At 38.7% G+C, this 25,736-nt stretch overlaps 2 protein-coding genes across 3 annotated transcripts; one reads left to right on the forward strand and one right to left on the reverse strand.

Annotated features, from left to right (window-relative positions):
* Positions 1 to 757: 757 nt before the first annotated feature.
* Positions 758 to 3,354, reverse strand: LOC129755012 (translocon-associated protein subunit delta). The gene is made up of 2 exons (XM_055751308.1): positions 2,960 to 3,354; positions 758 to 1,345 (listed from the first exon to the last, which is right to left on the reverse strand). The coding sequence occupies exons 1-2, from the start codon at positions 3,212 to 3,214 to the stop codon at positions 1,085 to 1,087; spliced, it is 516 nt and encodes a 171-aa protein (XP_055607283.1). The 5' UTR covers positions 3,215 to 3,354; the 3' UTR covers positions 758 to 1,084.
* Positions 3,355 to 8,830: 5,476 nt separating this feature from the next.
* LOC129757579 (uncharacterized) lies at positions 8,831 to 19,910 on the forward strand. Of its 2 annotated transcripts, XM_055754852.1 has the most exons (7): positions 8,831 to 9,076; positions 9,145 to 9,308; positions 17,162 to 17,572; positions 17,627 to 17,965; positions 18,027 to 18,554; positions 18,615 to 19,470; positions 19,550 to 19,910. In XM_055754852.1, the coding sequence occupies exons 2-7, from the start codon at positions 9,168 to 9,170 to the stop codon at positions 19,690 to 19,692; spliced, it is 2,418 nt and encodes an 805-aa protein (XP_055610827.1). In that variant the 5' UTR covers positions 8,831 to 9,076; positions 9,145 to 9,167; the 3' UTR covers positions 19,693 to 19,910. The 2 variants fall into 2 exon arrangements, with proteins under 2 accessions (XP_055610827.1, XP_055610826.1); XM_055754851.1 differs by having other exon boundaries at positions 8,831 to 9,308.
* Positions 19,911 to 25,736: the final 5,826 nt, after the last annotated feature.

Genomic DNA, 25,736 nt, shown 5'->3' on the forward strand with positions numbered 1-25,736 from the left:
AAATTTTGAATTTTTTAATTTAAAAATTTATAACTTTTTCATTTTAAATTTTGAACTTGGGATTTTTTATTTGAATAATATTGTATTGATAATTTATTTTTATTTTCAGAAATCAAATTTCAAACTTAAATGTTATTATCTACATTGAGATTTTAGATTCTTATTCAAACTTTAGACTGAGATTCAGTGTTCAAAATCTTATTTAATATTAAAAAAAAAACATGATTTCCATTTCAGGTGCAGATTTCAGATTTATTCAGGGATTTAGATAAAATCTGAAACTCTCGGAATCTGAATCATAAATTTGAATCTGATCTGTATCTAAAATTTGGATTCTGAATTCTGATTCCCAAATCTGAGTTTGGAATCTTAAATGTGAAACTGGAATCTGATACCTGAATATGAATCTATCAAATCTTTACTTTCTTTTTTCACTATTCATCGGAAGTTTTAGTACATTTTCAACCAGCAGAAGATATTTTTGCTGAAATATTTTTAAACTGCTTTCTACTAATTTTGACTTATAGCCTCGTAAAAGTAATAATTTACTCAAACTCTACTTTTTATAAGCAAAAGTCCTACTTAGCTTTTATGATTTGATCCGCCAGTAAAAAATGATTATATTTTTGAGGTTTTATTTTCTCGATGGTTCTTAAGTTAAGAGGTATACTTACCGCGGCCTAATCTCATATCAGTTATTTAAACAAAATGGAAAATAAAGGACACATTCAAAACACGAATCAAAAACACATTTAGGTTATCGCTAGAGGTTTTCTTTTATTAGCTTTTCTAGATATAACAAATCCAGTCTATGAACCTCGCGGAAACACATCTAAAACATGTGCTTTTCCTGATTTGCTGCCTGTCCTGTTTGTCAACTTCGGAGCAAATAGCGACGACAAGAGAAAAACAAAATCATAACTTATTGAGTCCTATCATGTACACAAATGCTTTTCAAGGAAAAAAAAACTTAAGAAAAACCAAAAAAGGTAAAAGATCAAATCACGACACGATGATGATGGTGAATCTGTGCTTCTTTTTTTTAAATCGTAATCTCGCTCCCTCTTCCAGTTTTGCGTCCTTATTACGCCAACAGCTTGCTGCGGGTGGAGAATGCCACGTAGGCCACGAATCCGATCACACCGGCGGCCAGGATCTCCGAATTGATCCAGGGACCCTTGTAGGCACCGGGGAAGCTCACGACCACATTGGTGAGGGACTTGACCGACTGAATGTCCTCGCCGGCACGCTGAGCCTTTCGGACGGCGGCGAACGATTCCTCGTCGAAGAGGCGAATGGTGTACTTGCCGCTGCTGGCCTTCTTGATCTCTTCGTTCCAGCTTACCTGAAGAATGGGAAAACAAATGGGAGAAATTAGTAAGAATTTTGGAATGGTTTTTTGAATCAATTTTTTAAATGCTTCGTAATTTGAAGATTTTGGAAAACAATTATGAAGAATTATGCAGCATTAAAAAAGCTTCATAGGGAGTGTTTTCAACTCAAAATTTACAGTAATTTTTTTTAAAGAAATTACAAAAAAGAGTTATATAAGTTCTAAAACAAAGATTCAAAGTGAAATTCTTGATTATAGTTTGTTGGTTCAAATTTGAGTATCCTATTTGATCTTACCAATTTTTATTGCCTTTTGATTTATCATTTCATGTAATCAAAACCAGTAGTCATAACTCCAAGATTATGAAGTTTTTGAACTGCTCCTTGAAAGATTGAGAAATCATTTTGTAAATTTCATTATCCTCATCCTAATCATTTTTGCCTGTTTTGACGTTCTATACAATTCCAAAAATTTTGACAATTTTAATGAATTTGACAGTTTTGACGATTTTGGATTTTTTTATATTTTTGAAAAACGTATAAAAATGGTGGCAATTTAGATTATTTTTTTAACTTGTCAATTTTGACAAATTTAGAGTTTTGACGTTTTCATGAATTTAAAAAATGGCAACAATTTTGAGACATTGATGTAAATTTGGTAAACAATAAAAAAAAAGGTGAATTCAAACTATTTTGTTTACTTTGAACAATTTAGGTCAATTCAGAACAATTTAGACACTTTTAAAAATGATGACAATTTTGTAAATATGTTTTGTAATCTTATTTTTCAATTTTGACATTTTGAAAATGGTGACAATTTTGTCAAATTTTAACAGTTTTTTTTGCAATATTGTCAATTTTAAGAATTTAGTTTGTTTTGTCATTTTTTTCTGTTCAATCTGGTGCTTATTTTTAAGGATTCTTCATTTTGTTTTTAAATCAAAATTCAGATTCAGATTTGAGATTTAAAATCGGATTCAGGATTATGATGCATTCTCTCAATCAGATTTTTAATTTGAATATAAAGATTCTAAATTCAGATCCCGATGTTAAATTCTGATTTCAGATCCAAGTTCAGATTTTAATTTCAAATTTCAGTTTCAATCCCAGAATACAAATTCAGATCAAGAATCTGATTTTAGAATTTGGAATTCGGGTTTAGAGTCAAATAAGATTTCAAAATCAGTTTTCAGAATCGCATTTAAATTTGGAATAAAAATGACAAACCCAAGAAAATGAACAAAAATAAAATCAAATAAAAACAAATGACAAAAAAAAGTCCAAAATGAGAAAAATTATAAAACGAAAATTGCCAAAAATGACAGAAAAGACAAAAATTATAAAAATAACAAGATATCACACAGATTCAGAACTTAAAGACAAATTGCAGATAATTCAGATTTAGAAACTCAAAATCAAATTTCAAATTCTTATTTTTAGATTTAGGTTTTAGGTTAATATTTCAGATTTTGGAATCGGAGATTGAATTTAAATTTAAAAATAAATAAAGGCTTCAACGTGATAACTTTAATTTACAATTTCATAATGACTACCTGAAGGCTGTTGCCCAATTAACCCCAACCTCCTTCATAGTTTTCTCCGTACGACCTGTGGCCTGTGAACTCACCTGGTACTTATTGTCGCCGACTCGGACCACCGGAGCAACCCGTCCACCGACCTCGGCAAAGAGGGGCAGCTTCTCGGCACCACCGTTGGAACACTTGAGGGTGAACTCCGTTACGAAGGCAATCTGGCTGACGATGGTCGCATCCGAGGTGGAGAAAAAGTTGGTCTTCACGTCCGGATTACTGCAGGAGCTGGCCTGGCCAAGCGAAGCGGAAACGGCCACCAGGGCAACGACGAGCAGGGCTTTAGCGATCATGGTGAATTTGTGTGATGAAATTGGCGAAAATCCTGAGGAACGAGTAACTTTTTGCACTCTGCGAACCTGCCGATTGGAAGTTAACTTTCGGATTGTTGCCACTTCTTCAAGCCTGCAGCCAGCCAGCCACGTAGCGGTGACAGATCCAGCCGAAAGGGAAAATGAAAGCGGCCGTCGTGCGGCCACGTTCGAGGCGGCTGTCAGCAAAGGGAAAGTAAAAGAGATAACGAGACGGGTTGCCTGCTACACTTCTTTATCTTTAAAATACAGGTTTCTCTTGTAAAGAATTCAAATTTCAAAATTTATTTTCGAATATGTAAACGTTTAAACTACCTTTTTAAAATTGAATCATTTTTAATCTTCATTTAAAATTTGATAACACATTAAAACTATAGATAACAGACGTTGCAAAACAGGCAGAACATTTATTTCTGTAGGTCCACAAATGATAAAACTTATTGTAACTATTTATGTAGCAGCACTGACAACGGGGGATATCAGAAAATAAAACCATTCGTTACACGGCGAGAAACTTTCAAACTAAGGTACGGCTAAAAATATTTTTGACGCATACGAAATGCAGAAGATGATGGTAAATTTTCTTCCTTTTCCTGCAACTACCCAATTGAAATGGGAAGATTTGGATCCGAAATCCCAAATTATTCGAAACTTGACGAACCATAAATAATTTTATTTCAACTTATTTATTTACTGGCGGTTATATGGGGGGTCTAAGCCCTAAGCCCGTCATCCCGGCTATCTCAAAGTTATTTTAAATACAGTTGTCTGCTTAGTAAAAAAAATGTTCAGATTTTTTATTATAGACTAGCTGATCCCGTACGAACTTCGTTTCGCTTTAAATCATTGGTACTTCAAAATGAGTTTAGAAAATCAATTCGAAACATTCTTTCGACAATTTTGGGGAAAAAATTCAACAGTGTTTAAATTTGCTCCTATTACTATTACTTGAAATTCAAATTAAACGGTTGATTGGCTTTTTATTAAAATTTATGTGAGAGTGTTTTCTTCTCGATCGGTTGCAAAATCTAGACATTATGGCAGAAACATGTACTATTTCTTTATGTGCACGACTCTTTTGCTTGACCTTCACACTTAAATTGGTATCAATTAACTGCCTCCAACAAAATTATTGCACAAAACACTGAACTTTCAGTGAAACCCTCTTTTTCTGTCCCATGGCCCGAAATTCGATAATTGAAACCAACTTTGCGTTCCTCGAAACTCCCTTGTGCCATTTTTTCTTTTCAAATTATGTGTAAAATAACGTCAAGAACTTGAAAACAGTGAACAGTGAATATAGACGCCATTTTCGCCGACCCTTGACACGGAACATGCTACCTGGAGTCAATTGCTCATAGTTTATAACCCTCATCTGAACATTTTCATCTCAATCCGATGCATGATTACGACAATATCGCGGAAACAGTGAGCAACTGACATGGACGGCCTTTTTTTTGACCACGATTCAAAACTTGATACCTGAAATCAATTATCTTTTCTGTTAACTCCCATGTGTCAATTTTCATTACAATTCTATGCTCGATCAAGAGAATATCGTAAAAACAGTGAACAGATAATAACCCCTTTGCCGACCCCTGAGTCAAGATTTGAAACCTGAAAGCAAAAGAGCGTCCCTCAAAACTCCTATGCGGAAATTTTCATCTCAATCCAATGTAGAATAACGTCAAAATCGCAAAAACATTAATCAGTGAATATGGACGACCCCTTTGGCCGACCCCTGACACTAAATTTGATAACTGTAATCGATTGTTCGTCTCTCAAAACACTCATGTGCAAATTTTCATCACAATCTGGTGTATAATATCGCCAATATCGCAAAAACATTAATCAGTGAATATGGACGACCCCTTTGGCCGACCCCTGACCCTAAATTTGATAACTGTAATCGATTGTCTCTCTCTCTCTCTCTCTCTCTCTCTCTCTCTCTCTCTCTCTCTCTCTCTCTCTCTCTCTCTCTCTCTCTCTCTCTCTCTCTCTCTCTCTCTCTCTCTTAATAATTTTTTGGCCTTACAAGATACGAAGTTACAGTCTTCTACAAAGATGGTCAGCGGAAAATTTCCTTGAGAGAATTTATAAATTGGCACCAAAACCATTACCTGCCTCGGTTCCACAGAAGAAACCAAAAATGATGTTGTTTTCCAGTACAAAACATTCAATTTTCCCATACAAACATAAAACTTCAAAATTACTCATGTAAAAGTAACTTGACAATTCTGCAAAAAATCATGAATGAGTTTTGAACCAAAGCGAAGCTTTGTAGGCCCCAGGGTTGGAGAAATTCAAAAATGACCCCAAATCGACTCAGTCTAATGAACATTGTACATCGGCCTCCAGACTATAACGTCATCCCCGCCAAGGGAGTGCCTAAAACTGGATCGGAGTAATGCTTCTGGTAAAAGAAATCGTTAAGCTTTTTTTTGTTTCGATTATAGTCGTTTTAACATCTTTATATCATTCGCGACTTAGAGCAAGTTCACTGGTGTTGGGAAAAAGTGGTGGAAATTTATTTTGCTTAAAACCCGAAATCACTGCTTCAAACCGAGAAAAAACAATATTACCATTGGATTTTCTAATTTGTTCGTTACAAATCACCCTGACATCAGCTTGGTCACGCTTCCCAAAGCAATCAGTATGTCAGGTCTACGCTTTTTCCATGGAGAGTAAATGAGAGCAGTCATGTCGCGTGAACAGGACACAAATCAACGCGTTGCTTGTGGCCTCAGTATAACAGCACCCTTAAGCCTAGCACCCTTACCCTTAGCTAAGAGGTTCTTCAAACCTTCTCTTTGACTATAAGTGACTCTTGAGCCGTTTTCCTTGGTTTGAATTATTCCTCCTGGCCGACCTGAGCGTAAAAATCCCCGATTACGATCTTGATATCATGTATTGCTGATCCACTCTTTTTTTCTATTTCTGCGATAGCTGATTTGGGCTCCCGTAGGGTACCACTGTAAAAAAAATTACAGTATTCAACAAAAAAATGAGCATTGTTCTACGAAATTAAATCGGATGAACAAGCGGAAAACATTGAAAGATGATTTAATAAAAAGTTGTCAAACAAACATGTATACTAAATATTATTATCGGATTATCTATAGTTTATAAAACAAAAAATTGTGTTTGCCTTGAGCTTGGTCAATCAGCGGTTAAAATCACGGAAAAATGAATAATAAAAAAAACCTGTTTGCAATGGGGTCAATCAACGGACAAATTCACGAAAAAAAAAATGAAAACCTGTAGTTGTTTAAATAAGTATAGAGTTCGACGACACGGTTGCGATCATTCATGGAATGTTGGATTTCGTGCAATGTTTTGCAGTCGGAGTTATCCGTATAAAGTTTAACTGAATAGCGGTTAGCGTGTAGAAAACCGTCAGATTTTATACTGATTTGACAGATCGCACAAATTTCGCAGTTATGAGTGTGCAGTCCAATTTTTTGCGATGCGAATGGTATTATTTCCTATAATAGATTATTCACCGTACACAACTCCTTTTTTTAACTTCTCATATACGATTTGTTACATTTTAACGACAACATAATTGAATTCGACCAGCATATAAAGTATCAAAGACGCATTTATCGCATCAAAAATCTTCGTCATGCCAAATTCGTTAATTCTCAGGCTATGGAAAAATGTGTTTTCAATAATGTAGATTGTTTTTTGTTTTGTCTGGGATTTTAACGCTCGTAATTAATTCAATCTCAATGAATACTAAGAATAATAATATTTCATTCCGATGACTTCAAGTTTTGTCCTCTCTTGCAAAATAATGATTTGAAGATTGATTCAAGAATTTACTTCTTAACTTTTCAATGAAATTAGTGAGTAAGAGTGAATTTTTTAACTGTGTTTACTGCTCCGGCTAGCCTACCGCACGGAAGGCTACCGTCGCGCGATTAGAAATTTTCCCAGTAACCGCAATATAAGGCAGCGGTCGTATTCACGTTCCAGCTGCACGTAGAATTGTCTCCACCAGTACTTCTAAGGTGAGGGTTGTGCACTTTGATGATGCTGATGTTGAAGAAACGGCCCTTGATCAATGCTTACCAATGGAGTTTCATCACGCTAAATTTGAAGAAACAAAGGAGTAACGTTTGAGCAAATGTTAGCATTTTATGCACCAGTATTCTCGTGGAAATCCTGGAAGATTCTCTTGTTCTCCACAGTTTAAAACTAAATTTTATATTCATCTCATGGATGAAAATCTTCTAAAATATATTTTTTCTTTCACTTTCACAATAAGATTGTTTGTATAAAAAAGAAATCAGTTCCACAGGTTTTGAACTCTGAGCTTATTCGAAGTTGCGTCTTCTGATTACCTACTCTTTATCCGTTTTTCACCTCCGCGTCCACTAGAGGAGTAAACAAGACAAAAAAACGTAAAAACATTTCTAAATTTTTTTTTTTTTTTTTTTTTTTTTTATTTTTAAACTGTGACCCAAAGATGGGTCTTGACTCAAACATTAAGTCAGCGAAACTTTTTTTGTAAAGAAATGAATCCAACTTAGATGAAATTTCAGGGACTAGAAAGGGAAAATTGATGTTGAAAAACATGCGAAAAAAATTCGCCTTGTCTCCCGGTGAGACTTGAACCCACATCTTGCGCCTCTCCGGGGGGCCCATGTATTAACATTCTACTACAGGAGACCAACCTGGCGTATGAATATTATACTGGTTGAGTGTCGACGTCTATCGGAATGAAGGGAATAGTTCTCCCATGTGATCATAATCATTTTTCTTGGTCTATTTCTATTCCCATCTTTTCATCTTACGGTAGTTGGACTCAAATTTGGATATTTTAGGCACGGCAAGATTTGCATTGCCTTCTCATATACTGCACGGGTTGTCAGTTATGATGAGAAATGATGCGTTTGCCGTATTTGGATATCCAACCAAATTCGGTGTTTGGCACCGCCTTATTTTCTACCACATTTCTACCACATTTCTAAATTTTAGGCTTTTTAGATGATCAGAATCGAAACATAAAAAATCCAGAGACAATTCCATCTTTAGCAATGTTTTTGAGAAAACCATACACGTTAAGAATTTCACCCACTCTCTGGAGCCACTCATTCAAAGGTTATTGCAACCTACTACAGTAAATCGTTCTCGTTAATGATGTTTTCCGTTAATTTATCAACTCGCAATGACCACATCTGATTTCTATCCTGTCAAATACCACACCGACCACAATCAGTAAAATCTCGAGAGGCACAAAAAGCCCTGACAGAGAGCTACCCGAATCCTAGCCTTGACAAGAACCACACCGGGGCTGTCAAAACGTGAACTGCACTCCACACACGTCTGGCTGAATCGGAAACCTTGCTTTCGGAAGCAAGAAAGACCTCACCTTTCCATCCCGAGGTGGAGGTGGTGCTGTGGTTCCGTCCGCGAGGAACATTGCCAACAATGCCGTTGCCAGGAGTGATCGCCAGTTGTCGCACATTAAATCGATACCTCGAAACCTCCGCTCGAAATATGGCACCTACCTACTAGAATTGTATTACCATGACAATTTACCTAGCGCGATTTTCGTTCAAGGTTAGCCCAGCCAGCCACGTTGCATGAATTCTGCCTCTGGGGCATTGCCAAAGTTTTCTGGTTATTAGTTGTCATTTAGAACCAGTCCCGTGAGGATGAAACCAATCCTGATCGGTGGGTCTCGTCGTCGTGTTTGCCCCATTATCATCGGTGGTGGGAGAAAGTGAAAGTGACCTACTTTCCCTGGTGGAGGATATGGCCGTTTTCTTTGGATAGTTTCGTTGAACTATCTGGAGCCAAAACGCCCTAAATTATGTGCCGAAGTGATCGATTAATGTCTATTGATTGAATAGTGTTCATTTTCTTCAATTCTAAAAACGACCCTTATTGTGTAATCACAATAGGAACATAATTCAACCGAAAGAAAATGAATACCACAAAATGGCTACCGAAGCAGCACCACGAGGTGGTCAAGCTGTTTGACCAAACGCGGGCCCTGGAGCGGGAATTCCGGGTTTTGGGAAAGAAATTCGCCACGGATGTGAATCTGGACCTACCGGATTACTATGTAAGTATACCGAAGCTCAGGTAAAAATACCCAAATGAGTCACATAATACAAAATATTGATTAAATTCTTCTGGAATTCTCCTATGAACAATTTGGCGAATGCAACCTTCAAAACTTTTTACCGCCAAACCTTTTACGACGACGGTCTGTGGAGTTTTCAGGGCGTTTTGTGACTTCTCCTGAAGCTAGAGGTAACTGCAAAACTTTGTGTGTTTAACCATTGTTGTCACGAAACAAAAGAAAATTGATTTGTGAGTTTGTTTTTTTAAATAGCATACTTCTACTTTCGCATAAGAAGCATTGTAAATGCAATTTTTTACTGACTTTTGTCAGATAGTAGGGGGAAAGCGAGCTATTTGCACCTATTGAGCAGAATACTTAATTTAATCGAATTTTTCAATTGTATTAGGGTGGTAGAGAGAATGGTTATGTCTTATTTTAAAATTCGACCAAATACGACCACGTACATCTCGGTGATTTGCCAGAAAAGCGTATCCGTGCAAAATTTCAGCGTAATTGGATTTGATTTGTAGGTGCCTTTTAGCACTAAAATTTACGATTTTTGTATACTCAAAAATTATCTATAGGGGGGCCAAAGGAAATCAACGTAGAGATCTGGTTTTATTTAAAAAAAAATGTTTGGACCAAATTCGACTTTTTGGAACTTTGGGACGTTTTTTGGAAAACCTGTGCACAGTGGTTCAAACCTTTACAACAATTAAAGGCGGTCTTTTGAATGAAAGAATTTTAGGGTAGTTCATAAAGATTCTGAAATATGAAAATAATTATTCAACTGGGATAAGATAGAGGGCTACGTTGTTCTACAATATTTTAGAACATATTAATTCATGGAATCTTGCCCAAGACATCAAATATCTATCTCTTGAACTAAAAGTTTTGTGTTCTTTTTTTCGTTATACCTTTTCAGGGTGATATTTAATCATAAATCGGCAAGATTTCAGATAATCATGATGCATCTTTTGTAGAAAACGGATGACTAAAATTTGTTTTTCTTTTGAAGTTCGAAGGCAATTTGTGTTGAGAAATGATCCTTTTAGAACTACGATAACCCCAAATATGGGGCAAGTCAAATATTGTATCGTTGATTGCATTTGAAAGCTCATTTTACAGTCTTTACAATATCAAAAACCTGGAGGTATGTTTTTTATTTTAAGCGTTTATTGATTTTGAAATTTAGAAAAAATCGTTAAAATTTGGCATGAAGTATTGCGGAAATTGCACCTATTTAGACTCCTGTGCAAATAATTTCCACACAAATATTTTCGCACTGACGCACACATAGACATCCCGTGTCAGTTTTTCAAATCAGCCGTTGCTCGCTTCTGATTTTCGAATCACATTTTCAAACGGCATAATCGTTATTGTTTTGGCGAAAATTATTATGAAATGTGAACCAAGAAGTTCAATAACGAAAATTGACCGATCAACAAATGAAAAGAAACGAACAGAAAACAGAATGCATTTTGTACATTCGGGTACCAGATTGTAAGTGGAATAAATAAGTCATGCATTATTCGGGCGTTTTTCGAATTACTGAAAAATTAGCCAAAAAATTATGGATTCACTGACAATTTTTATAATAATTTATAATTTCGCTGCAATGAGGGAAGGGTCCACAAACTGCTAGAACAACATTTTTCGTAACCAAATAACTTCAAATTTCACATACGGCTCAATTTTCCTGATAAGTTTTCGAGCTATACTTGCTTTCCTTCTTCCCGTTTCTCCTCTGGAAGAAAAAAAAGGAATTGAATCTATAAAAAAAACCTATCATGTAAAATATGGTTTTTTTAGCTTTGAAAGTTTTGAAAACTATGCGATAAAACTTTTCCCATTCCAGGCTCTGTGCTGTATGGAATCACTCCTTTAAAAAAATAGAAACATTTTTCGAACTCGAATACTTTTTCTTTCAAATTTGGTTTCATTTGTTGGATAAGTCTTTCAATAATAATATTGGGAGGTCATTCGAGTCTGCAAAAGTTCTCAAGTTAAACAAAAAAATGTGCGGAACTCCTTTTCCACTCTCTCATGCCCCACTGGAAGGTGAAAAGGGTTTTTTGATAGCCATAGAATCATTTCTCGTACTGTAACCATTCATTTAATGGTTACAATAAAAATTGTGATTTTTGGGCCAGTTTGAATGAATACATTGTAAATATCTTATATATAAAAATGGAGGCGTTTTCTTTGTGATAACATCACGTATGAATGGTCGGTTTGAATGAAGTGAAATTTGGTATCCGAGGGTTTTTTGGGTCAGAGATGGTTTGTATAATAGTTTCAAGAATCTCACTTTTTATGAAAGGGGGGTCCCCATACAAAATTATCTCTTCACATCTTCTTATATATAAAAATGGAGGCGTTTTCTTTGTGATAACATCACGTATGAATGGTCGGTCGGAATGAAGTGAAATTTGGTATCCGAGGGTTTTTTGGGTCAGAGATGGTTTGTATAATACTTTCAAGAATCTCACTTTTTATGAAAGGGGGGTCCCCATACAAAATTATCTCTTCACATCTTCTTATATATAAAAATGGAGGCGTTTTCTTTGTGATAACATCACGTATGAATGGTCGGTCGGAATGAAGTGAAATTTGGTATCCGAGGGTTTTTTGGGTCAGAGATGGTTTGTATAATAGTTTCAAGAATCTCACTTTTTTATGAAAGGGGGGTCCCCATACAAAATTATCTCTTCACATCTTATATATAAAAATGGAGGCGTTTTCTTTGTGATAACATCACGTATGAATGGTCGGTCGGAATGAAGTGAAATTTGGTATCCGAGGGTTTTTTGGGTCAGAGATGGTTTGTATAATAGTTTCAAGAATCTCACTTTTTATGAAAGGGAGGTCCCCATACAAAATTATCTCTTCACATCTTATATATAAAAATGGAGGCGTTTTCTTTGTGATAACATCACGTATGAATGGTCGGTCGGAATGAAGTGAAATTTGGTATCCGAGGGTTTTTTGGGTCAGAGATGGTTTGTATAATAGTTTCAAGAATCTCACTTTTTATGAAAGGGGGGTCCCCATACAAAATTATCTCTTCACATCTTCTTATATATAAAAATGGAGGCGTTTTCTTTGTGATAACATCACGTATGAATGGTCGGTTTGAATGAAGTGAAATTTGGTATCCGAGGGTTTTTTGGGTCAGAGATGGTTTGTATAATATTTTCAAGAATCTCACTTTTGATGATAGGGGCTCCCAATACAAATTAAACTTTATTTGTTACGATTTCCATAAGAATCTATTCGCGAGCACGATGCAGTTAAGGACGTGTAGATGAAATTAAACATTTATTACGATTTATACTTTAGAAGGTAAAACGAAGTTTACCGGGTCAGCTAGTTGTAAATAAAAATTATTGTTAGTAAATGTCTAAAATTAGGATAAGATATCTACATGTTTGTGTGGTGTCGGCTGGTGTCACTTAGGGATTTAGTTTTTGTTATTTATTTATTTGTTAAATTTTTCGTTATTTATTTATTTATTCATTTATTTATTTATTCATTTATTTTCGCTTTATTTATTTATTTATTAGTCATTTAGTTAGTTATTTGTTAGGTTTAGTTTTGTTAGTTTAATATATTTTGTTATGGAATGCACGCCATAAAATGTTTTGTTCGAAAAGACACCAGCCCTCTATATGTCAGTTCCTGTATTGTTCCTGTCTTGTTGCTGTCATCGAGAGTCTTCGAAGGGGACAAATCATGCTTCACGGGAAATGGGAACATGGCGATGAAAGAACAAGAAAACCTATAAATAGGAGGAACTCGAGAGACTCGAGGCTTATTCGAGTATTTCCGGTCCGAGGTTGAGCAGCAACAGCGCGTCACACACCTTACGTGACTAGCCCGTTTCCAACCTCACTTGGGTGTCATTGACTCCCTTCCCCCGTTATTATCAGTTCCGGTAGTGGTCTGAAGACCGAAGTGAAACGGTAGACATACGCCCAACAGGCCGAGTTGTTGCTCAAAGAGCAATTTCGGATTCCGTCCTGTTCCTGTATTCGTCCGATCCCGTTACGTTGTTCCAGCAGAAGTCCCCGAGATCATCGAGATACCAAATAAAAGCGCAAGTACAATATTAAAACCCACAAACTTACCATTTTCTCTTAGTGCAAAATTCCCCTAAAAATTTGAGAATGCGAAACGCAAAAGAAAAGTTAATTTACAAATTCCTGGAATAAACTTATGTTTGGCTTTTCCTTTCATCAAAATTGTCGTGTCTTTCTTTAATAAAAAGTGCATTCCCTGAAAGATCAAGAATATTTCTCTCTTGTTGTTCGTTTCCTTAAAGTTTAAAAAGTCCGCCCAAGAATCACAGTTTTTCTTGTTGTTGTTGTTACCCAATATTTCTCCGGTGATCAATTTAGTTTCCCCTGTTGAGCTAGTGCAGGGAAGAAGGGGCTTTACGATTCTAACAGTACCTCAATACGCTACCCTTTAAAATTTGGTTGAATTTATTTGATGAGCTCCTGAATTTATCAAAACATACGTATGACACCTCTCTTCTCTTTTCTATACCGTGAGGGGAACCAAATTATCTCAGAAATATTTCATGTATTGAAAAGCTTTTCCCAATTTGTTACCATCTGCTAGATTAGCACTCGAGTTTTTTTTTAAATGTATGGGAGCTCCCCTTCCCCTTTCCTATCGAATTAGTGAAAGGAGGAAGAAGCACACAAATATAGAGAAAAATCTACTCAAATAGCCTCTGCTATATTATTTGAATAATAATATTTCGAGTGATCCAAAATAATTGTATGACAAAATCCCACCTTCATTCCTTCCCTTCTTCCCGTTGGAGAGAGGGAAGGGTCTCGAATCATAAAAAAAACATTTCTCGCCCTCGACTATACTTCGAGGATAAATTTGATTTTTATTCGATTAGTTCTCGAGTAATGCATAAAAGTGAGACCCCCTCCCTCGTTATCCCCCCAATGGAAGGACAGATATGGGTCTCAAACTTGACTCGTAGCCTTATACCTTCCTATCTGAAATTTGGATTCATTTGCATGATTAGTTATCGAATAATGCATTGAATTGTATGGAAGTTATGAAGTTATGAAAACTTATTACATTTATTTGAGAGACCCCCTCCTCCCTTCCTGGGATAGGTAGGGTTCCCAAACTATTATATGACCTTCCCCGGCCTCCAATACCCCCATCTGCCATGTTTCGCTCAAATCGGTTCCATTTTTATATATATAGATAAGCACAGAAATCTGATCCATTTCACTGAGCGCCATAATGCTTTTTTAACATTTCTCCAGGCATGTGACGCTTCAGGCGCCCGCACAATAGCCCGTCGGACGTCGCGTCGCGGCAGCGTCGCTTTGACATTTAATTTTAGAGATAACATTTTTCCCATTTCCGTTTGAGCCACCAGCATTGTACTAAAACGCGAAACTTGTTCTAAAAAGCAGCGTTCTCCAGCGTCGACGCTGTATTGTGCAAAAAATTTCCAAAGCGTCGCGTCAGCGTTTCAGTACTCAACTATGGTGTGGGTGCCTTTCCATTTACAATTCAATAAACCTTTTGATCCACGTTTTCTTTTAAATTTTCATTACTATCATCGATTTATTTATTTTTCGCGAAACAAAAGCGTTTTTCACACTTATTTGCGATATTAATTTGCAGCCTATGGAGCATACCAACTACGCGAAATGACGCAAACTAAACTATTTCGGACACAATTTCGGAAAAAACTTCATTAATTCAACCGATTTCGACAGGATAAATCTCATTTTGTTCACCCAGAATGCAAAACCCGCAGGGTTGCCAATGTACCTATCTATGTAATTTTTCAGGATTTGCTTGATTTTTGGAGGCACAACCTGATAATCCTCCGTTTTCCCAATTTAAAAAAAAGGCTGATTTCTCCTGATTTTTGTGAATATGAGGGAAAATGGATACTACGGAACTCCGTTAAAGACATTGTTGGAGTTCAAAATGCGAATAGACGACCAAAAAAGTCCTCACTTCGACCGAAATTTTCGTTAAACCAAAAAAAAAAAATGTTGGCTATCTCGGCCGACCGAAACGAGTAAAAACATACCCTACAGGCACACCACGAGAGAGCCAGACAGAAACTTAAACACTTCCGCAGGCGGCGAATGCCGAACCCAACCGATGAAAAAGCACAGTTGTTACAACACTTTAATAAAATTGTAGCCATAAAAAAAATATAAAAAAATCCTGGACAGCAAAGTTGGCCTTGGCCTCGGGTACAGTCCTTTTTTCGCAGCCGCACTTTTCTTCAGTAGTCCTTGAATAACAGTTCTGTTTTCTGCAAATTCTTAGTGTGTTGGTATAGATAGTTTTTTGGGAATACCAGTAATAGAAATCGATTTCAGTCCGTGCATTTTTGTTGATTTGTGGAGGAAAAAAGAAGCTTATTAGAATTTGGGAAGGAATTTTGTTCGATTTGAATTGAAACGAGTCATGCAAAGTTATTTTGATTCAGTAATGAATAGAGGTAAACTCTACCGATTTTCATAAAGTTCATTACCTTTTTCGAAAAGGCAAAATATTTCCAGGTAAAGCCGAAGAATAAGAGTGCCGAGGTTTTTTCTGCCGAAAGTAGGTCGCGGTAGAACAGGTTTCGTTCAACAAAGGAATCAAATCAGCTAAGTACAACTAGAGCACTGATCATTTCAAATTACATTATAAATAATAGTAAAATAGCTTAACTCTATTACTGGGGATTCGTAGGGGGTATAACGGCCATCAAACGAGCGGAAAACTGATATACAATGGATTGTGGGTTCAAGCCAGTCTGAGTATCTAGCTAATTTTGAATTTTGAGCAGGTTACTTAGGTACCTTTCCAGGACTCTTTATTTGTTTCGAACAGTTGGAAGGGAGAGAGATGAGTCAAACCTGTCCCAAGCGAGTGGTACCGTTGGTTGTACTTCAATTATTGTCGATGAGTTAAGTATGAACAATATTTGAATGTGAGATTGAGACTTTCCGAACCGACTCGGGTTGAAAGATCTATCAGCCACTGGTGGGTCAAACATACATACATACATACATACATACATACAAAAAACCCTTGTTTTAGAAAGAAAGCAACATGAAAAATGTTTTTGGAAATCCCTGAAAAATTTACAAACCATCAAACTCTCCCTAGTGTCACCATCGACTCTATTCCGGATGAAGTTTGAACTATAATTGACACAAATCTATCATTCAAAACAGTCCCAAAAACATGACATACGATCTTCGAACCTTTTCATAGATCCACATAAACTTCGTTAGCTCACTAACGAGCATCTACGGGCAAACAGCTTGTGTAACTTTTGAATAGATTTTGCCAATATTCAAGTTAGCATTTTCACTGCCTAAATCCTAAACCATGGCTCAAGTAAACACATCCCACCGTTGTTGTTGCATTACCAACCGGAAGAAACCATGAGCCTGACCTAGACATCTGCAGTTTGAAAATCATTATAAACTTCCGATAGCCATGTCATTGGGTTCCCCTGTAGCCTTCATACATACAGCATTTCCAATTCCTATCGTGTGCAGTCAGGCAGGCAGCCGACAGTCTAACCCCGAACTTTCGATGGCTCTGCGATCCAATACACAATAAACAAGGCCAATGCAATGGAATCGTATTCATCAAAACAAAACGTTTTTGATTGACTTGCTTGCTGTTTGGGGCTCCAAGTGGAGTTACATCACGGAATCCCGCTTGATACGCTAGTTTGTTTACACTAGCAGTGCAAGGCGCAGAAGCCACGTTTTAGCGAATAGTAGCGTAGCTTTCCATTCACAAATTTTTGCTTGTTTTTTTATTGCGTATTTTGACTCCGACAGGAATTCGAACGGTTGCTACAACAAAGTCGACAAGGGTTCGAACTTTCAGCACACATACAGATGCGGCTGATCCGAATGTCTGCCTCATCGGCGGACAAGAACGTCGAGAGGAGCTGTTTTAAGATCCTGCTGAACAGGAAGGCCCATCTGGTGAGGACGAATTTGAGGAAGAGACACTTTCAGCTGTTCTTCATCATGAACAAGATGGTGAAGCTGATGCTGGGACTGCGCTACAGTTCGGAGATGGTCATCGATGGAGCGATGTTGCTTTCGACGCTTCACAACGAGAGTGTTGCGCTGGCGTTGAAGACAACCAAAGCCAGGACCCAGGATGGTTCGCAGATCTGCAGCAATACCTTTCCGGCGCTCATGTGTGCCGCGAAAAAGTTGGACATTGCCACAATACTTCAGGTATGGTTTTTGTGATATTAAGGCTGTTTTGCTAAGCTTGCTTTGTTTTGCCAGATTGTAACAAAGCAGCGTTCGGAGCAATGCTGCGCTACGCTGATTAACTGCCTGCTGGTGACCTGCAAGGGGGCAACGACTACTGCGATGGACGATGACGTTTCGGATTCGTCAAGCATCGAGATACTGCGAACACTCACGGCAAACTTCCACGAAGGCAATCGGATGCTGGATCCATACTTTGAAGACCCGGCAAAGAGCCAGAAAAGACAGAAGGGACAGGTTGAGGTGAACGCAATCGCCAGCGGAGAAATGCGTCAGGCACCGGTGTCCAAACCAGCTACCCTAACTCCCATCGTCAAGCCCGAGTCCCGCGAACCAGATGAGTCCGAATACAATGTTCAACTCTTAGCTATTGCGCTTTTTTAAAGACTCAAATAATTAAACGATTTTTTTCTAGGATCCTGCCATCAACTTTTTCGACGAAATGGCTGCAGAAGCAACGGCCTATAACTCCATCAACTATTTGGTGAACGAACCGGAAGGAATCGATCTGCTGGAGAATCTGATTACCGATGAGGAAATTTTCATTGCCAATATCTTGATGAAGGTGATTAAGCTTTGTCCGTCGGCTTTCGACAAAGAGCTCACGAAAACGGAGCTCATCAAGTGGGTCAACCGGGGTACCAGGGGTCTGTGGACTCAGGTCGGTGGAACGCTGGAGCACGTGGTCCTGTGGTGGAGTAGTTCCCCGTTGGCCTGTAGGCCGGCGGCTTGCGCCAAATATCTACGTGACTGGTTATCGATGATCACAGCTGAGGATGCCCCGGAGCCGATTTTGTCGATGTTGAAGGGTTTGGGGGAGACGCTTACGGTTCACGTTACTAGTACCATCTGGGATCGACAATTTAGGTTGACTCTGGTCGCCTCCAGCTTGCCGGTCGATTATCCCTTCGAGGAGTCCGAGTTTTTCAACTCTAGCATGACGGTGAGTTCGTGAAATTGAAAAAAAAAACCAAATTTATTTCGAGTAACATTTTTAAAATAGGTCGAGGGCACGGTTTGTGGAAAAGTGTGGAGTGAGCTTCTCTACCAGCTGGTTCAAATGTCCAACACCTGTGATATCGGAACGATACCCAATGAGCTGCCTTTGGTAGAACAGATTCCGGTGCTTCATCGACTTGATCATTCGATCCACACGATGCGAATCTGGGCCACCAATAAGGCACGATCCCTATGCACGGACTGGAACATGATGATGTTTTTCAAAGTGGTCCACAGTGACATCGGCCTCTGTCTGGAGCAGCTACACTACCTGAGAGTGCCGGAACTGGTATCTCCTAACGCCCTCGAAGTCCAGGTCCAGGTGTGCGTCACTATGCGAGCCAAACTGGTGTCCGAGATCATAGAAAACATCAACAAGCTTAAACAGGCCGCCACCGAGTGTATTGACGTATTGGCGGCCGTCTGTCGAACCACGAGCTTGGCCTCGCTCACCCTATGCTTCCCACATATGCGGCACTGGCAGTCGGAACAGCCCCAGGAATCTGCCAACGAATACGTCGCCTATTTCTTCAACCAGGTCTATCTTCCGGTGATAGAAGCAACCAAAGACAAAGAAATCCTTAAGCTAACCCTAAAAATTATCTGCGAAGCCTGGTTGGATCACATTTACATGAAGAAAACTAGATTCAGCACCACGGGAGCCTTAAATTTACTAAAGGATTTCGACGGAGTAGCCGTCTGGATTCTCAAATGTAAAACCCTGGACGCTAAGCTTAAAGATATCCTGGCGACGCACGAAGCTTTGCGAATGTGCGAAGGCGTAGGCAAGCTGCTGCTGCGCAAGCCCGATGAAACCATCTCGATCGCACCGAGTCCGAAGGCCGTCCGAAAGGCCGAAGGTTCGTGTTCTCAAACTAAACTCTTAAGGCACTATTCAAACAAACAAAAAAAAACTTAATCTATAATTTCCCATTTCAGAAACGGGTGACGATGAGAAAGCTCCGCTGCCGCCGGAGATGTTCGTTCCGAACCAGAAGCGCTGGCTGGAGCTGAGGGCCCGCGATAAGAAGGCCATCAATCTCAACTGTGGATGCCTGTGTGCCGGAATGGACGTTTATTGATAGAAAGAGAAACGCGCGTATTTAGGGAGTTGTTGTTTGCATTTGTAGATTGATGTTCAACTACCTACATACTTTTACCAAACCGGTTTCCAGAACGAATTTTATTACCTTATTACCTTATGCTTCCGGTTTTATTAACAGATAAACATAATTAGTAATTACCCGTTAAGGTTCAATACACTGTTGAGAGCGAAAATGTGTTGAGAATTTCAATTGAAATTAGAGAAATTAAAGTAGGTATCATTGTTAACCCTTATCCGTTCCTGAAATTTTTACCGTTACAGTCCCTGAAGTGTCAATTTGAATTTCCTGACTAAAACCAATATATCTCTCTTGTTTTCCTACAGATTTTTCCAAAATTTATAGTTTTGAAAACCTTGTAATGTAACTTAAGTAAAAGAAAAAAAAGTATGTTTCTCGGACAATATTCAACTACAACACTTCAGTTTTCCGTGATTCAAAGTTTCAGAAAAAAAAAATGCGATAAAACATACTTCGGAAAAAAGACTGTAGACCAGCAGAATACGGAATACTCAAAAAAAAATCACTTAGTGTCCAAGAAAGCTGAAGTTAGAAGCTTTACGTTTTTTATTTGTTGGGAAGAGGCTACTGCAACCAGATGTTAGGTCTGTTGCAGCATTACCCCGAGTTATTTCATTCTACTATATGCTTCCGGATACACTGTCCCTATTGATAAGTGGCAGGTGAACACTGGTTGAGCATTTGATGAGCACACACATATGTTAAATCCAAAGTGCAACCTTACGTTACATTAGTTCATACTAGAGATCCTAAGTGCAACGTTATGTTCCCTTGAAAGATTCATCCATATCTATGTACTCCAGCGTACAAACTTCCAAAAGTGGATGCTTTTAAATGCTAATAAAAGCTAAAACCGCCAACCTCCGCAAACAGTATTATGTATGCCATATCAAAAAAATTTAAATCACACCAGATGAATTTTGAATAGATGATTCGAAAGTTGAAGTAATTTTGATATAATAGAATGGTTGGGTTGAGGGTGATAGCAGAATGAGTTTATTAAGAACTTTATAAGTCAATGGTTATTAAATATTCCAACATCCCTCCTCAAACGTGAGTATTGTATCCCAAGTGCTTGTCTTCCGGTTCCGAAAATGCCCAACGGTAGATATTTGGTCAACAGGTCCGCCGTTTAATGTTTGGATCCAACATGTTCCAGCTTGAGGGTCTTGTCAGCAATTTTCTCGCGCCCAAAATTTTGTCGGATGTCTATATGTTTGCTTGCTGTAAATATCCAACTTCGGCACTCTTGTTATCGCAGTAGATTGTCACCGGATCTAAATCTCCAAACAGCTATTTCGGCATTCCCTTCCACCAGATAGCTTCCTTTGTAGCAGCAGAAACCGCCATGTGTTCTGCTTCGGTCGTTGACAACGCCACCGTGGATTGTTTTCTACAGCTCCATGTTATCGGTCCGCCGGATTGAAGGAAAACGAATCCAGTGATAGAACGTCTTGATCGTTTGGTTAGTCTGCATCGCTGTAACCTAAGATCCTCCGCCTAGCTCAGTTTCATTTCTTCCGTGTGCTTCAGGGACCTCAGGATACGTTTTGCAGCCGCCCAATGTGCTTTCCCTGGATTACTACTAAAGTGACTAACAGCATTCGTACCATAGGCGATGTCGGGTCGAGTACCTTGTACCAAAAACTGAAGACCTTCTACTAGTTCCCGGAAAGGTACGTTGCTCATGGCGTTCCGCTCTACTTCGGTTTGTGGTCACATCTCCTTCGTAAGCTTCTGGTTGAAATCGGCAAGGTTAGACGCAGTAATACAATCGACAACACCAAACCGATTAAGTAGATCATCTATGTAATGCTCATGATCTAGCATCACCTCACATCACATACTCGGCTACAATCGAAATCGATTTATTTTCTATTTTGAAGTAGACGCAAGTGCCGTATCTGGTTCGCTTCAGACCAGCTTTTCGCAGTTGCCCATCCAGCTTCTGGTTCCATACACGACTTGCCTGCTTCAAGCCGTATAACGCCTTCTTCAGTCGACACGATTGATTCGGATGAGCCTGATTTACAAAACCTTCGGGTTGTTCCTTATAGATCTCTTTCCCGTCGAAGTCACCTTGCAGGAACGCTGTTACAGCGTCCATTTGATGTATTTTCAGGTCCAAGCGAGCAGCAGCAGCCGTCAGGTAACGAACGGTAGCGTAACGGACAACTGGGGAATATGTTTCCGTGTAATCGGCACCCTTGACTCGAGTGACCCATCGACACTCGCCTCAATAAATTTGCACTTCAAGGCCTTCCTCTCGCTGGGCAAGTCCGCCAGCTCCCAAGTACCATTTGGTACTTGACAACTGTTAACGCTCGTCAGGGCTTCGTTCATCGTTTGGGGTTCAGCCAAAGTATCCTGAGAGGAGGGCGAAACCATTTTAGGAAGAATACCTAATCCCATATGAAAATTTCGATACTTGCCTGGGAGTAAGCGCTCCGCTCACTACGCCTTACCAACAATTGTGGGAGCGTGGAAGCAGGCTGTTCTTCTTCGCTACAATCTTCAGCATCGCTGCACTCGGACCAATTCTATTCTTGATCATCGTTCGACACTATTTCAACCTTCGCATTGGTAACTGGCGCTTGATTCACTTCGAAATCGATGACTAAGGTGACAGGAACAGCTTCTGATGAGGGCTCTTCATCATGGACTGGAACACCAAACTGATCTTCATGCAGGGAAATAACGTCGCGACTCACTATCACGTTTCTTTTGCTTTGGATCATAAACACGATACGCCTTGGAATTTTCGTTGTATCCCATGAAGAGACACTTCTCTGATTTTGGGTCCCACTTCCTCCCTTTTTCGTCTGGAATGCGTACAATAACCTCCGAACCAAATGCTCGAAGGTGGGCCAAATCCGGTTTCCTGCCAGTGAACTTTTCTTCGGGTGTTACCTTCAATTCCGACATTGTCGAACGATTGATGACGTAGGAGGCCGTAGCCACAGCTTCCGCACCAAAACGTTTTCTCAATTTGACGTCTCACAGCATGCTCCGAGCTCATTCGACAATCGTTCTGTTCATCCGCTCGGCAAACCCGTTCTGCTGGGGAGTGTAAGGAACACTGGTTTCGTAACGAATACCTACTTGACAAAGAAACTCCTTCATGTCACAATTGAGGTATTCTCTGCCATTGTCGGATCTTAGACACTTGACAGTCTCACCAGTTTGGTTTTCAACATATGATTTGAAGTTCTTGAAGGCATCAACAACTTCACTTTTCGTTTTCTAAAAAAAGATGAAAATCTTTCTGCTAGCGTCATCCACAAACGTGAGAAAATATCAACATCCTCCGATAATCGATCTTTATGGGGCCACACAAATCCGTATGAATCAATTTCAATACACAGTTTGCTCTTCTACCCTTCGATTTGAATGATTTACGACTGTGTTTTCCTTCGATACATGGAGCACACTTCAGTTGGGTGCTACTGTTGTAATTGATTCCTGTTGCCATTCCGTTTAACCACTGCACTGCATGTTACCAACGGACAAATGACCTAACCGTCGATGCCATAGCTCGAAATTATTCAGGGCTTAAATCAAATTCCCTGACTCGATGCGTATCTTCAGCTTGTACAGACCACCAGTTTCCTTTCAGATTGCAACGACCTCCTTTTCTGGACTCAATACTTTGCAGAAGTCTTTATTGAAGACCACTACCCGTTTGAACAGATCTTGCTCACGGAGATAAGGTTGATTGTCAACTCTGGAACACACAAAACATTGCTGATGGATAATTCACATCTCTTACCATCGCAATCGGCGTCTAATTTGACAGATCTTTTCATCACATTGATACTGCCATACATACTAGTGGCTTCTTGCATTACGTTCCTATTCCGGCAAAGATGAGTGGTGGCTCCAGAATCAAATATCCACTCTTCCGGCATATCCGCTTTGCTTTCCGTCTCGCTCCGGTTTCGATGATCCTTTCCTTTCACCCTGCTGTTTGCATTCGGACGCATTGCAACGGTAACATTTTATCGACGATTTCTCACCGTCGTAAAATGCTTCTTCACTTGAGCCAGATTGTGATTCCCACACCTTTACATCATGAAGAATCTTGGCTTTAACAATGTCCGCTGTCAACTTGATGCCAGATGATTCCAGTCAATCGGATTGCTGTTAACTTTCGCAAAAGGCCGATTTTTCTGGTTGAGCCATCGTCCTCGTACGTGCTTCGAAGATTGTCCCATGCTTCCTGCGCCGTGTTCGCATCTTTGACCAATCCGTAGATACTCGGCTCGTTGCTTAGACATATCGTAATGCTTGCTCGGAAACTTCGTCGCTCATCGCCGTATCTTCATCGTTTCTCGATTTCACTGCGCACTAGGTTCGTTTCTTAATAAGGACCATCTTTGTCGCGAAAGCCCAAGGACTGTAGTTCTCCGAACCTCGTAGAATTTCCCGTATGGAAAGAGCTACAGAATTGCTTCCGGCCTTCATGTTTCTCGAATTTTCCATTTTCTTGAGAAAATTTTTCAACTTATTTATTCTGCTAAGCAACCAATCGTTACTATGAAGCTTGCTGGATCGGCAACCTGATATAATAGACTGGTTAGGATGGGAGTTTATAACAGAATGAGTTTATTAAGAACTTTATAAGTCAAGGGTTGCTATTCCAACATTTTTTTTCACATTTCTGCATTTTAGATTTTTGATACATGAAACACAGAATTTTTGACTAATTTTCAAAGGTAACTGTTTTGTCAATTTACAGCTTCTCAGGCTCAACACTATTTTAAGTATATTAACGCGAGATTTCCGTAATAATTCATATTCATCATAAAGATAATTTACACCGATTCTAGTGGTGAAATTACATAAACGCTGGCTTATATTTTACAAAAATATGAAAAATACAAATGTGACATACTTTCTTAACATTCTGAAGTCGTCGCAAGCTAGCTCCAGCAGCTGCTTGTTGGTTCCGAAATAGGGTGGGACTGGGCGGCAAAAACGATCAAATCATAAGGTGGTTCGTACCAGTTGAGTATTTTGGCGTTGAACGTTGCCTACACTCCTTTTTATTCGCGCCAAAAACGCTGAACCTACCATAACTTTGTCTAATTTCGATACCGATGGGTGAGCGGAAACAGACAAAAACGCAAGCGTCCGCATAAATTTTCAGCCTTTACTCTTAGTTGTATATTTATCATATTTATGTTAAGTATTGCAGAGCTAATGTAATAACACCAATAGAATCAGTAGGAAATTTCCTTTCTTATGAATATAAAGTTATTGCGAAAATCTTACGTAAATATATTCAAAATCTAATTCAAAGTTGAATTTAAGTGCGTGAAAATCTAAGAAATTGCAAATTGACAATAAGTTAAAAAAAACAGTCGTCAAAAATTCTGTGTTTCGTATTTTAGAAATCTAAAAATGCGAAATTGTGCCAAATTACGTCAACTTTTCAATCCTCTTTTCAAAATTTATCTGATATGAGTTAAAAAGTTTTGTCGGTTCATTTTTTTTCCGAAGCATGTTTTTTTTTCGGAATTTCTTTCTTAGACTTGGAATAACGGAAAACTGAAGCGTTGTAGCTGGATATATTTTGTTTAAAATCAATTGGTTTATTCATCCCCATGGTAGCTAAATATTGTCATATTTGAGTTACATTGCGAGGTTTCCAAAACTATATTTTTTTGTAAAAATCGGTTGAGAAAACAAGAGAGGTATTAAGCGAGAAGTGTCAAATTGACACTCTAGATCTGATTAGAGATTTTTTTCCTAGGGTTTCAGGGTGCGGCCATAAAATAGTAATAACGCAAAATTCAGTTTCAAGATTTCCCGTCAAGGTCCCCGAAAAAAAAATTTTTTTTTGATGCACACGAATGGAGTTACAAGTCGCCAAACCTTCACCAGTAGTGTCGGTGGCTCCAGAGAGAAGCATAAACCACCAGTTATGTTAATACAAAAAAAGGTGTCTGATTCTTTTAATTAATTTATTCCAATATTGTTCATTAAATGCGTTTTGATTA

The sequence above is a fragment of the Uranotaenia lowii genome, chromosome 3 (genome assembly GCF_029784155.1).
Source record: "Uranotaenia lowii strain MFRU-FL chromosome 3, ASM2978415v1, whole genome shotgun sequence".
Lineage (NCBI taxonomy): Eukaryota > Metazoa > Arthropoda > Insecta > Diptera > Culicidae > Uranotaenia > Uranotaenia lowii.